The sequence below is a fragment of the Calliopsis andreniformis genome, chromosome 12, assembly GCF_051401765.1.
Source record: "Calliopsis andreniformis isolate RMS-2024a chromosome 12, iyCalAndr_principal, whole genome shotgun sequence".
NCBI lineage: Eukaryota > Metazoa > Arthropoda > Insecta > Hymenoptera > Andrenidae > Calliopsis > Calliopsis andreniformis.
The window spans coordinates 4,652,960-4,666,947 of NC_135073.1; the positions used below are offsets into that span (position 1 = coordinate 4,652,960).

Below are 13,988 nucleotides of genomic sequence, written 5' to 3' on the forward strand. Positions count from 1 at the left end.
ACTGTACCAACTCGTGTAAAAAATACTATGCTATGCAGTATCTATAACTTTAACAAGTATATTAGTAAGTAATTCCAAACTTTTGGTTTGTGGCGTATGTCTCTGCTTTTAATATTATAACTGCAACAACAGTAAAAAAAACTGGTATGTTATTTTTGTTTCACTTAATACTTAAAATTTATAAATAAATAGTATTTCTGTAATTATGTAGGTAGTTTTTCAAAAACTTGTAATTTGAGTACACCATTAACAGATACACAATAATCTCGATCGTGTTTTAATATCGTAGGCTTTAGTGTTAATAAGTTGGTAATTCTCTAGCTAACACAGCCCAAACGAACATGACCATTAGCGAACAATTTATTGGTTCAAAGCACACCTAGTGAACTGCATTAGGATTACCCATGCAATGAACCAAATATTTAACTAAACTGACTGTTACTAGACTGTAAAACGCATAAAATCAAAAAAAGAGAAATCATGACCACAAAGATTTCTTTTTTTTATTCATAATGATTTAATGATCATCTTCCTCGGAACATGTAATTTCATATAGAGAAATTAATCCATCATTACTGCATGCACTTCGTTGGCATCGTGTATTCAATGTAACTCTGTCACAGAGGTCATCCCTCTCTTCTTTTTACTTCTCTTCAGTGTTATGTCTGTACCGAATGAAGAGACTTCCGGGAAGAGATGTCGCAATTACGAGTAACCTATTTTCGAGAATGAATGGTAAATGAGGCCTAGTTAGTTCGAGACGTATCGAGCAACACTCGCCCAGCTGAGAATGATGATCGACAGTACGGTACGTCATCGAGAGCCTCATTATCACTACTTAATGTTGGCGAGTCGTGGTTTATTTCGTGCTTTGAGCCAAGAATAGCAACGTCTTTGTAACTTTGTCTTCATATTATAAATAATGCAGTGAGTAAATACTAGGTCACCTCAGAAATATTGATGCATTAAGTTTCAGATTTAAACTCGAAAGGATAAAGATTCATTTACAAAAGGGCTTAAATATTACCCACAAATTCGAAAATAGTCATACAGGTTGTCCCAAAACTGATAGTAGAAGCCGAAAGCTAGTGATTCTACGATTCTATGATTAAGAAAATAAATTGAAAAAATACAATAAACTTTTTCAACATCGTGCTCCGTTTTCGAGAAAATTGAGTCTGAATTATGAATGGATGAGGGGGAACACTCACCGTCTGACCATTGACTGTCTCTACTTACGGTTGATCAGAAACATTTGATTTTCCTCGTTTACTATTCATATCCCTAAGATTGAATTTCGATACACTCATCCTCGATTAAAATTTAAAGTCAATTATTCTCTAAAATAAAAAGTGATATCAAAAAATTTTATTCTACATTTTCGAATTACTTCTTCACGTAGAATCACCCTTTTTTCGCTTAAATCACCAGTTCTGGGAAACTCTGCATAATTTTAAAAAAAGTTGACGTTGAAAGAGATTACGTATAACATGACCTGAAAATTTCTAACATAGTAATATTGCAACATCGAATAAACAGTTTCTTTTCTATGATTATTTTTAAATGAAATGCCTTTAAGTCAAACTATTTGTGCTATAAAACCTGAGTCAAACCTGAGTCAAACTATTTGTGCTATAAAACCTGAATCAAACCTGAGTCAAACTATTTGTGCTGTAAAAAGCAATAGTAGTACGTGAAATTAAAGACTTAATAAGATTCGGTACACTAAATGTTGAATGTGTAATTTAGTGATATAAGTTGCGATCGTGACGTAATCGTATATTTCGTTGCGGTTTCACTCACATAGTCAGTGTCATTGAAAGACGATAGATGTCCATAGTGTTTCGTTACATGAAAGCATTATTGTTTTCTTCACGCGTGTAAATATTCATGAGGTAACACGGAGCTAGCATAGACGTTTATCGTGTGCAAAGAGGATTGTAAGACGTTGGTAGAAATGAAATCACCACCTTAATGACGATTTAGTTCTATCTTCCATATTTATCTTGACATTTAATCGTTCTCTACTATAAAACATGTGTAGTTAATTATTAGAGATAGATACGTGAGATAGAATATGCAATGTAATGAGCAATACTTTGATTATTCATATTTGCTATTACAAATTATATAAAAGTTGTTTTTTAAATAAAAATACAGGTGCAGAAGAATGTGTGAGGAAAATTTACGCTGTTTTAAGTATAAATATTAAGTTAAAATTACTCAAACCGAAAATAAAAGGAATATTTTATTGATTAGCCAAATAATGAAATAATTTAGAGAAAAATCAGTTGTTTCTCCAAACAAAGTAACATATGTATAATTATCTTAAAATACCTTCTAGGCAAATATGATTACATTTTATTTAAATAATGATTGCATAAATATATTACTTAGGTAATGCCTAGATAATACGCATCTCATAAAAATAGCAAGTAGGTACCCTCTTTCATCCTGTATGTGTACCTACGTACATAAAAACAAATCGAATTTTCTTAAACCATCACTGTATAAAACTGTTAATTTCAGATTATCTTCTAACTTTCAGAATACATTATTATTGAATGCAATATTGTATTACATTTCTTATACATTAGGAATATGTATAGAATTTATTCGTGTTTGTTCCCATTACTATTTCTTAAAAGCCATGCATTGTTACCCCGAAAAAATCTATTTTCAATGAGCTTATTCTTAATAACGAATTGCAAATCTAAAAAGATACAATTTTTCGCAATAAGACATCTAAAAAAACATCTGTTCCTCAGAGATTTTATTGTACATAGGAAAACTTTCTTTTTTAAATCATAAATATCTGAAGTCGTAGTGGTGTTAACAAGAAAATTCTGGACTACGATTGTACAAGGACTGTGGAGAAGTAACGCGCTGGCATCGATTTGCTTTTGTAAAATTCCAGAGACTCGCAGGCGAAATTTCCTACGGTACACGCGGGCACGCACATGGAGAACAAAGGGAATGCATGGCGAAAATTAAATTTCCGTTCGGAACGTACATATATGCGATCGTAACCTTCCTTTTTCCAACGCTGGCACAATCAAAGTCCAGCCACAGGTCACCGGGGACAATAATATCTAGCTGAGATGCAATTGAGGATGGCATCATTGAAGAGACACGCGTTATTCAGATTGGAAAGATCGATTTTCATTTGAACACATTCGCTTCGTTCATTGTATTTCGAGGTGTGATAAATGGTCCTGTATGTGCCTTGATGGCCTCTGCATTCAAAAAGTATTTATACACAGATATCGATCGGTTGAGCTTACGAAAATTCTCGGTATTTTATATATACATATATGTATTTTTTTATTTGTTACAAGGAATACTTTTATTTAAGCTTCAATAGGTAACTTCTATTTTTAACATCATAATTCAGCCTTATAAATCAATGAATCAATTGTAAATATACAAGATATTTTTCAATGATGGTTCACAATTTTGTAGGATAGTAACACTTGCTAAATTCTAACTACGAATACCCAATTTTAAAATATATAGAGATTGATTAAAACCTATTGATATTAAATATTGGAGTGTGAAAAAGAGGTATGACATGTATTCCCAACTTTCATTATAAAGGCTTTGATTTTTTAAGGAGGGTCGATAATAATATATCATACGGAATCTACCTAACTCCGTATCATTAGTTCAGCATTAAGTGTCTGATCAAATGGGTCAGAAAATCAGTCTTGTCAGAGTAAAAAGCAACTCCATTGCAATTTTTACTATCATAAGTTATCCATTTACTATCCATAGCGAAGTATTTTAAAATATTTCAGATGCTTTTGAAAAAATATAAAATTCTACGATAGGACTGACAACTGTTTACTGAAATAAAAGAACGACGCTCAAAGTGCCTCCTGTACAGGTTAATAACCTGTGCCTGTACTGTAAATACTGTACCTGTGTTGATTAAACAGTTTTTATTGCTCTTAGTGACTACAATCTACGTGTTACAAACCTGCAAAGTTTTGAACCATCTTTCAGAAGCATCCTACAGATTGTTTAATTCTGTACATCCACTTATAAACTGTTCCGAATATACGTATGTTATCTTCTCTGTACACACATGTACTTATATGGAGATTATTCCAATAATTTTCTTTATTCGGGTCGAGAGAATAATCCTTCGTTTACATTCAGTGGTCAGCTAACATCTGGTCGTTGAAAATGATAAGGCACGCACCCCAGAATGAATCATCGACTAATAAAAATGAAAAGTATTATATTGTTACGTTTCATTAGAATCAAAATTAAAACTGCTATATTTTTCACTGCATATACGTATCTTTATGAGGGTACTACTACTGTGATAGTAAGGTATTTAGGCGAGAAAATAGGTTAAAAAATGTCTGAATTTTTTACTTTTGTAGTAGTTCGATCCAAAACAGATCCAAATAATTTTTTCTGTAATAAAAATTTATAAGCTGTTCAACAAGAATATTTATATATAAAAATTAAGTCTAACAACAAAATACTGCTGTATATGCAGCACTAAACGAGATGAGTTTAATACAGTAATACTTTCCTACATATTTAATTAACCTTGGAATAACTGAAGACATACATTAAGATATAAATAAAAATTGTTTAATTATGAATTAAATTATAAATTGAATGTAGACATACTCGAAAAAATTGATGGTCCACTTAAACATTTAAAGTGATATTATCATTGTCTCAAAAGCTATCACTGTCATTATTACAATATTAAGGTATTAAGGTTGCATAAACACTGGTATACATCTGTTAATTATAATTGAAACTTAATTATCATTGTACATATTGCAATGCTACACCTGTAAATGAAATTAATCATTTAAATGAGCATGTTTAGATAACGTAGAGTAATGAAACATAATTGCCGTGAAGTGTTTATTGGTTGACTGAACACTACCTATACTAAAAAGTTAGATACAGTTTCTGACATTCTGCCGCCCGACGTTACATTATAGAAGAGACAATTTTCTAACGCGAAGCGAAACGACATTAACCCCGAACGAGATGTGAAGGGATGGATAAAACTTTTCTAAAATAAAACTGGGCTAGCGAAAACGAGCAGTGACTACAGGAAAATACAGTAGCTTGTTGCATATTTGAAAGCGCCCAGATGGCATAGGAAACGAATTTTACATGCTTGGTTCTAGGACGACTCTAACATCTTCCTTTCCAAACTTTTTAATAATAGAATATTCTTTCCCTACGGAAAATTAACATTTCCAGGCTTTATATCCTTAAATTATTATTATCGCGCAGATAAATAATGCAGCACCTTTGCATTATTCTGTTTCAGATGCGACATCCGATTCAAATGAAGCCCGCGGACAGCGAAAACAGAAACGGTGAGTAAAAATGCAAGAATTCATTGTTCTGCGCTATTCTTTGCCTTTGCAGTTATGCCCCCGTTGATCATACATATTTTATTTTAATCGATACATAAATAAAATAGCCTCAAATCAAGCAAATCCTCCTTGACGTCGCAAAGAATTAAGCACTTACAGACGGAACTCAATTCAGGTTCATTGAATACGTCCGATTTAAAATTATCTCTTGAGATGGCGGAACCAAACGAACCTCCAGCCTCATCTCATGCCCCACTTTGAGATGTAGAAATTGAAACCGCGAATACAGTTCAAAGTTTGTTCGTTAAGCGTTAATTAATTGATTGAATTAAGAGGTTATCGAAATCCTGTAGTCAAGGAAACTATAATCAGGTTACGGAGTAACAAGTGATCCCAGAAAGGATAGTCAGTAGTCGAATAAGAAAGCACGAACGCAATGCTAATTGCACCTAAATTGTAAGAACAGTTGAGAGAATAACATTTATACCATGACATTTCTCCAGATCTCTAATTTTCTGTCTAAAATTCTACAATCGTTTGTCCCCTTTTCTCTCAAATTTATCCTTAAGTAGATAGTGTAGATGTCCAACATTTTCTTATACATATAGAGTTTTTAGACTGCTTGATAAAATCAGCAAATTTTTTGGGATAGTTCCACCAAAATGCAACGAAAATTCATCTGGTAGTTTAGGGAAGGGGTGCACGGAACGCGAATAAAACCACTGGCGAAAAACGAATGCTAATGAAATATTAACGACACGCGTCACGTGCCAACGGTCCAGCTGGACCAGGGATTGCGCTCATTTTTTCGATTCTCCTCACTTTTTTCCCGACTATCCTGAAATTGCTGGCTATAGTAGACACACGTGACGCAGATTCACGTGAAACGTCGCTTAAATGTGTTTCCGCATAGGTATTGATTGTTTCGCGTATCTTCCACAGAGGAAGACTCTGACGAAGTAAAAAAAGCATGCTTCATATCAGTGCTGTCCAACCATTACTCCCCAGTAAAACGGTCCTTGCTTACTCTAACGCCGCTTGTGTATCGCATGGAAATCGGTGAATGTCGCGTTGTACATAGATATCTCACACAAGCATGATGTATACGTAGAGGAAGACGAAATGGCAGAAGGGAGCCTTATAGTGGATAGCACTGCTTTGTAACATGCAAATTCGTTAATATTGAAGGAAAGTTGTTTTTAAATTTTGTTACATCCTTGTTCTTCAACTGGTCTTACAAATTTAAATTATGCCAATTTATATGTTTAAAATTGGACAAGGAAAATAAAAGTAAACGCGTGTCTGCTACGTATGTACATTCTGTTTGCACTAACATTCAGAACTCAACCCTTTCGTGCCTAACATTTATATTGAAACTTCAGTTGCACTAAACAATTTTCTAACATCATGAATGATGTTTTGAAATCTGAACGTATTCATACGTCACAGATCTCATATTCCAACGATATAACTGTGATTTAGGGTAATATGGTTAATCAGTTAAAAGGTTCAGTCAGAATATTTCAACTTATGAAGTGTTACGTCGCTTCGATCTTATTAAAGATGCAGTGCTGTTTGCAAATCCATAACTTTTTAAATTGACCTGTACTTAAAAATGATTCATTCATTTTTTATCCAAAAGTTACTAGGTGCTCTTTAATCCAATATATATGCACCTGTCTAAATTTTACAATTATTTTGTCTTGTCACGTATTTACTAGTTTTATTTTTTTTTTAATCGATTCTCCGAAATAACGTTTATCAGGATAAATTGGTCTGTCTATTAATTTAAATAACTAATGTCTTGCTATAGTTATGATCCTAATAGCTGATCAATATATGCAAACTATTGAAAGGACCAACGAGTTTATAGATATGGCTGTTTAATGCAATGGACATTAGTTTTCGTTTTTAGAAAACGGGAAAATAATTTCAGTAAAATAACACAAAATTACAATCTCTAACTACCGGACTGTATTTAAAAAATGTTGATTCCACTCTGAAAAAGCGACGACACTGTCATGTATATCCTAACAATCCTACAAACGCAAATCACTGCAGGATATACAAACGAGACCTACATCTCCATTAAAAAGGACCTACATTTGCGAGGTCCAGTGCTCACGCAAAAGCGCGTAAATTCAAATGTCGGGGATATTTATGAGAATATTCATAAGGATATTCACCTGAGATTTTACAAGTTCGCGTTCATTTGCCTGGAACCACTTCGGTTAATGGATACACGGTTTGTACACGGTAGTCAGACGCTTTTAGCGTTTGTGTTCCGACAGGAAGCACGTCGATCAAGAGGCCCGCGTCATTTCGACCCCCTGCCCCCCTCCGCCACCCCGAGCAAGAAGAAAAAGCGAAGTCACGACAAAGAAGAGAGTGAAAGCGTTATTTATATCCATGACATTATGTTTATTTTGGCTGACACACAGTAGACCAGGCTCCTCCCTTGTAAGTAACGACATGGCGGTTCACGTGTTACGCTTCGTCCACGTTCCGTCCATTCTTAAGAACATTTTATGCGGTTACGTCATCGTGACGACCTCCAGCCTCGATAAACTCGAATTATCGATCAACTAACTTCCAGACGCGGGCATTGTTATTCCCTGACTAAATATATAGACGTATTTGTTTCGACCCAAAGAAAATAAATCGTGAGCTAATTCAGTTGAAGAAACAGCGAACTTATTCGGATCTTGCTCTAATCGGTGAACAGGGATCTATCGTGTTTCTAACGATTTCGAAATGATTGCTGTTCATTTTTGCGGAGTTTCTGCTGCAGCGATGTAGATTCAAGAATTTACCTCAGTTGATCAATATTCACCAAAAGTATTGTAGAGAATTCAGAATTCTTCTTTCTCCTAGGGTCAATTGAATTCCGGAACATTCAAAATTTTCCATTTTTTGAATTTCTATTAGCCCCTAACATCTGATGCGAAGTCTTATAGGTTCTAAGTAAAATGCATCTCTATCTTTAATTACGATGCATTTTTTATTTTTGATTCCACTAGAAACTATTTTCATTGTAACTTCGTTCTCGATATTTCATGTAATTATGAAATATTTTCTAGGAAAAATTTGTGATGCACATTTTGTTTTATTTCTATGTAATAATTCATGTTATGTTAAATTTACATATATTTAATAAGAATATATTTGTGTCTGTATTTTAGAAGGATTGAGTTCTTTCTAAAAGAAACCCAAAGTGTACAATGAAATGTTATAGATATTCAAAAATTTTGAAAGGAATGTTGCTTTCGTGTATTGGTATTTGCGTTCATTCAGTGGCATGTTAAATTCCAAAGATTAATTAGTGAAAATTCGGTCACAAATTATTTACAAAGGAACGTACTCCCAAAAGAGAATTGTCACAAATGAAAAATTTTCAATATTCATTTAATTGCTTCAAGTATCTTCTAATATACATATATTTAGATTTACCATAATTTTCAATCGAAAACAAAAGATCCTTGAGAATATTATAAACTAGTATATGTTTTGTTACAGGGATATGTAATATACATATACATATATGTAGATAGATAGATAGATCTTAGATTTTGTCTCAGATCAAGAAGTGCATTGTTCATTGAAGTTTTGTGTATTGAAGTAAAACGTGTTTATGAAGCTATATTCAGATACCTCAGACAAAAAAATTACCATAAATTGTAGTCTGGCTCGTCTTGCTTAGGCAATCATAAATTACGTCATTCCTCAGCAACGTCAAGGATTACGTTACTCAGTAGTAGTAAAGATGAAGTATTATGTTAATATGGCTAATGTAAATTATTACATTTTATGACGTCAGGGGAATGTAATTTTGACTCAATTATTAATACTGTTTATAACAAATACTATTGCAAAAAAATGTCTTAGCAACAGAAGCTTTGCCTACTTTATAAATACTTAGGTTGATTGAACAATTTTGTGAATTTGCTACTATTAGTAAATTTTGCTGTCATATAAATCTGACAGCACATATTTTTTGAGCAACTCAATCATTTGCGTGATCTTGTAGTCTGCTGTTTCTCTGGTTCCCTCTCACTTTCTCCATACATACTGTTGGTTTTCCAAAACTGCTAAATATATTGCATCTTTTTATTTTAAATGTATAAGATATATTCTTTTATGCAATTACAGAAATTTTAGAAAATGCTTGTTGCTTTTTCTCTTTCACTGATATACCTGACTTCAATGAAACCAAATAGAATTTCAAATGAAAGCATTAAAAAAGGTTTCTTCTAACCAATTTTACGAATTATACTCGTATTAAATAATAAAACAATGTAGATTTACTTAATAATATTTATACATTTGAAGCGCAACAGTAGGGCCATGCAGAACGTCAAATAGAGACTATGATCAAACTAATACAACTGAAATGATGCCTCTCGTTCATGAATCACCTTCTACGCTGATATTATTTTAACAAGTTTTTCGTACAAAAATTACAGCAATTGCTAAGAACATTCAGAACCCAAATAAATTTTGCAGCAATTTGATTAAAAATTCTTGATATACATACATTTTCTCCCATTATATTTAGGATTGATTTATTCTTTAGAATAGCATCATGGATATTAACTATTATAAGATACACCTGATGAGTCATCGATTTCATTGGATAATGTAGGATGTCGTCAGTTTCTAATGGGTTAATGACATCCATCCATTGCTCACTTACTCCTGTCTATAAGCAACCTGTCTATAGCCTTTATTGTACTGACTTAGCTTCTGATATTATTTGTAGTCTATATATCTTTTCTATTTTTGCCATTTGTCTACTTCCGCATCTTCTCCAAATAGTTTTATCGTAATTGTCATACTACTATTAATCTTATAGATATTTCATCACTGTTTTTTGTCAATTATATTATCACAAATTTTGTCGTTTTTCTTCACAATACAATAACAACTGTGTTAATTTTTTCTTAACACAATTACTTTACTATATTTCTGGCCCAACTCTTAGGGAAAATAAAAACTTAACTTCTTAATTTTTTTGAAAAGATTAGTTTTTTTTTGTTTAGGTCGTATCTTCTAAAATTTCTGTAATTAATACTATGAACTATTATTATTACTACTATTACTGCTACAAAATATTATTACTATCATTTAATAAAATTCTGAACATAATAATGAAAAAAGTTTGAAATGTCGTAATTATAAATAAAACGAAGGCTGAAGTTCCAATCAGAGTAACAGAGTCTAAACTGTATTAAGTCAAAGTGAAATCACCCTAGACTTTTCAAAAACTTTCTTCCCTGACCTCGATTGCTCTAATGTATATCGGGTTTCTCTGAGCACGATAATTCCTGTCGTTTATCGAGCCCTGATTCCATGATTGTGGCTTCGTGAAATACCACTATAGTCCATCGACAGCAATAATCGCAGCGAAATAAATAATGAGGGTATCGATTCTCATAGAAGTCTAATCGAAACTCGGACGAGTATCCAGGCAAGTCCTGTTCGTGGTCAGGCTCGCCCAGACTTTGAACCAGATAAGGCTTATCTTATCGAGTGAAACCCAAAGACTTCAAGCAAGTCGCTTGTACGCAGACCAGATGCTTGTCAAGAACAGGCGCGTGCTTATATTGCAATTAGAAACCCTGGATCGTTGAGCGTTGGCGTTTCAAATCTGCCAGTGATAAGTTCGTCTTGATCGTGACCACAAACGAGAAACAGTTCCTAAAACGAACACGCGAAAATTCAGACTGAGAGTCGCCAGCGAACAGACCTGAGCAAACTGTATTTGGAATGACGATAAGAAATAACTGTTTGGTAAAACATTTCGGTTTGTGACTTTTTAATTATTGTGATCGAGTTTTAACAAGTCCTTGTTACTATGAAGCAACCCATTCATCGATTTCGTAGATGAGTTTGTTTGTTTTCTGAAAGATCGTCGAGCTGAGATGCGTTTATAAATAAAGCTCAGGTGATAAGGAAGTAACCAAAGAGGTTTGTCGGGCTCGATAGGAGAAAGTATTCCACACTCTGTCGCGAAACCTATCAGCGAAACGAGATGAGAGTGTTAGCTAGGAAATACGCTTTGATTATTACGCCTACATGGTGATATTTGAAAATGTAGAAATTGTCGATCCATAAAATTATTTAGAATTATATTGGAAATGCCTATTGGAAATTCAGTTACTTGGAATAAATTAAAATAATTGTATTTCAAAAATGAAATAGCTATTACAAGAAAATAATATGTTACTTGAAGTAATATTTCAAATATACTTCAAGTCTATTGTAGGTACACAGAATGTTCGAGATTTTTTACTACTTTCATTTAAAAGACTTATTTCCTCTTATTGAGAATTTCTCTGTCTAAGATAAGTAGATGTCAAATTAACATCATATTTTCCATCACTGTCTACAATTTTTTTTGTAACGTGTAAAAGTATCACTTTGAGGCATTCAACACTTTAATTACTGTTGAAGAAACGACTCTTTTAAATTTTATGGAATAGGTACTTGTAATGTTAAAAAAGGCTATGTTCTAAAAAAGGAAGAAGAAAAATGTATATTACTTCTCTTGAATTGTTCTGAATATTCTTATTGCACATTGTTGCGTTTCATTGCTCCCTTTCCTTTCGTTCATTCTCTTCTTATTACTTCCATTCATTCCCTTTGTTTTGTGTATATTTATCCTCATTCTTTTTCATGCATTTTATTCCTGTGTCATGATCTAATAAGACTAATGACAAAGCAAGAAGAGCTCTGTATAATAGTAGATTAGAAAGATCATTTAACATTTGGATTAATCAGAAAATATGTACCATTAGATTTTTTATTGATTTTGGCAGTTGTAGAAAATAAATAAGTCAGTTTTAATAATAGCAAATTGATGTAATTGCTTAAGGCATTTAGAAAATAGACAATACCCCCTTCATTGAGAAAGATTTTTTGTTACAATCTTCTCATTCTGTAGAAAAGGACTCTGAGAACTTGAAAACTCTGAAAATATTATAACATGCAATTTTTTAAATGATTATCTAGAAAGCTAAATAAACAAAATAATTTATCCCGATTAGTGTATATAATTGTGAATTTTAAGATACACAGAAATCAACAAATAAAAAATTACACAGAAATTTATTTCCAACCAAGACGTACCTACTTACGAGATTTCTTTGCCTTGGGTTCCACTCGATATGTTCTCTACGATCTCGTAACGCCATCAATGAAACATGACTTGGCAAACATTTCGGTTAAAGCGAACATGGACTGAATTAAGCCAGTTTCCTGATCTTTTCAAATGATTCCACTTCCTTTGGAGCAATTCTTCGTCCTTTTCGGAGGGAATTACGAAATTTGTCAAATACGATTTTCTTGTGAAGAACCATTTTGAATGTCAGTATGTATCAATAATCAATTATTTTAAGATTTTAAGAGACTTATTCTAATATGTAATTTATCACAAAGTTTGTGATGTCTAAGGATTGTAATAAAAGTGTGATAAGTAATTTATGAACGAAAACAACGTGTCCACATTGAAACTCGTGAACAGTTTACGAACTGTTTTTGAACAATTGTAAGCTGTGAACTCAAGAACAGCTTGCGAACTGTTTTTGAGCAATTGTAAGCTGTGAACTCGGGAACAAAGCCTTTGATGTACCACTTCCTGAGCGAACAGTGTTCGCTGTTCACTGAGGAGCTCGCTATTTACTGTTCGCTGTTCGCAAAAATGTATACGCTACTAACGAACACTGTTCGTAAGCTGTTCGCGAGCTCTTTGCCAACAGCAGGACGGAACCGACATAATTGTTTGCGAACGGTGTTCAGGAACTGTTCGATGGTGTAAATTTACCTTTATACAGTAGACCTATATCGAAACCAATAAGGAGACAAATGTGTTCGGAAAGTAGAGCAATCACTTTTTCAACATTAAATATCACTTATTCAGGTGGGAATCAACAAAGTTAATCATTTGTGCAATATTTAAGTATTCAATATTTTGGCTTCTAAATTATATAGACTATTCAACGTAAGTAATTCTGTGAAATTACATTTTTCTTGTACTTTAAACCATTAAAACTCTTTTCAAATGCCTTGAACTCTTCGATACGAAAAGACACTTCTTCATTCTCACTTTCGTTTATTATCTTAATTTGTGTAAAATTTATATGCACAACATATCCATCACTATTATCGTCTTTATCTGTACTGTGTATACTTAATACTATGAATACAGGAAACTATATTATTATATTGTAATACGTATTTGTAAAAGAAACAGGAAAGATTATTATTAGGAAACATTTTGTTCAGCTAACAGAACTTTCGAATATTAGGATAATGGGATAATAGGGATTCGAATATGAGAAGTTTTATTGTACTTGTAATATGTTCTTTTAATAAGATACAATGAAATGAGTTTAAAAGTTAAAAATCAATATCTCTTTTATTTAGTCTAGTAGTTGGATAGTGTGAAAAATTTAGCCAACAATGTATGAATAGCTTCAAATTTCTCACGATAGTACAGATCTATAACATAGCAGACGAGACAGAATGCAGTTTCTTATCATATTATAAAGAAGAGCAGATACTGTTGTATTTTTTCACAGTTTTCACCTTTTCTTAGAATTATACATGTCAAAAAGATTTGACTTTCAT

The 13,988-nt window shown here is 32.7% G+C and overlaps 1 protein-coding gene across 7 annotated transcripts in view; it reads left to right on the forward strand.

Moving 5' to 3' along the window:
- The window catches only part of LOC143186354 (CUGBP Elav-like family member 1), a 537,153-nt gene that overhangs the window by 441,281 nt on the left and 81,884 nt on the right, over window positions 1–13,988 (forward strand). For all 7 annotated transcript variants that reach the window (XM_076390000.1, XM_076390002.1, XM_076390001.1 and 4 more), the window contains exon 6: window positions 5,312–5,360. In XM_076390000.1, the coding sequence (XP_076246115.1) occupies window positions 5,312–5,360 (49 nt within the window). The remainder of the gene's footprint in view (window positions 1–5,311; window positions 5,361–13,988) is intronic.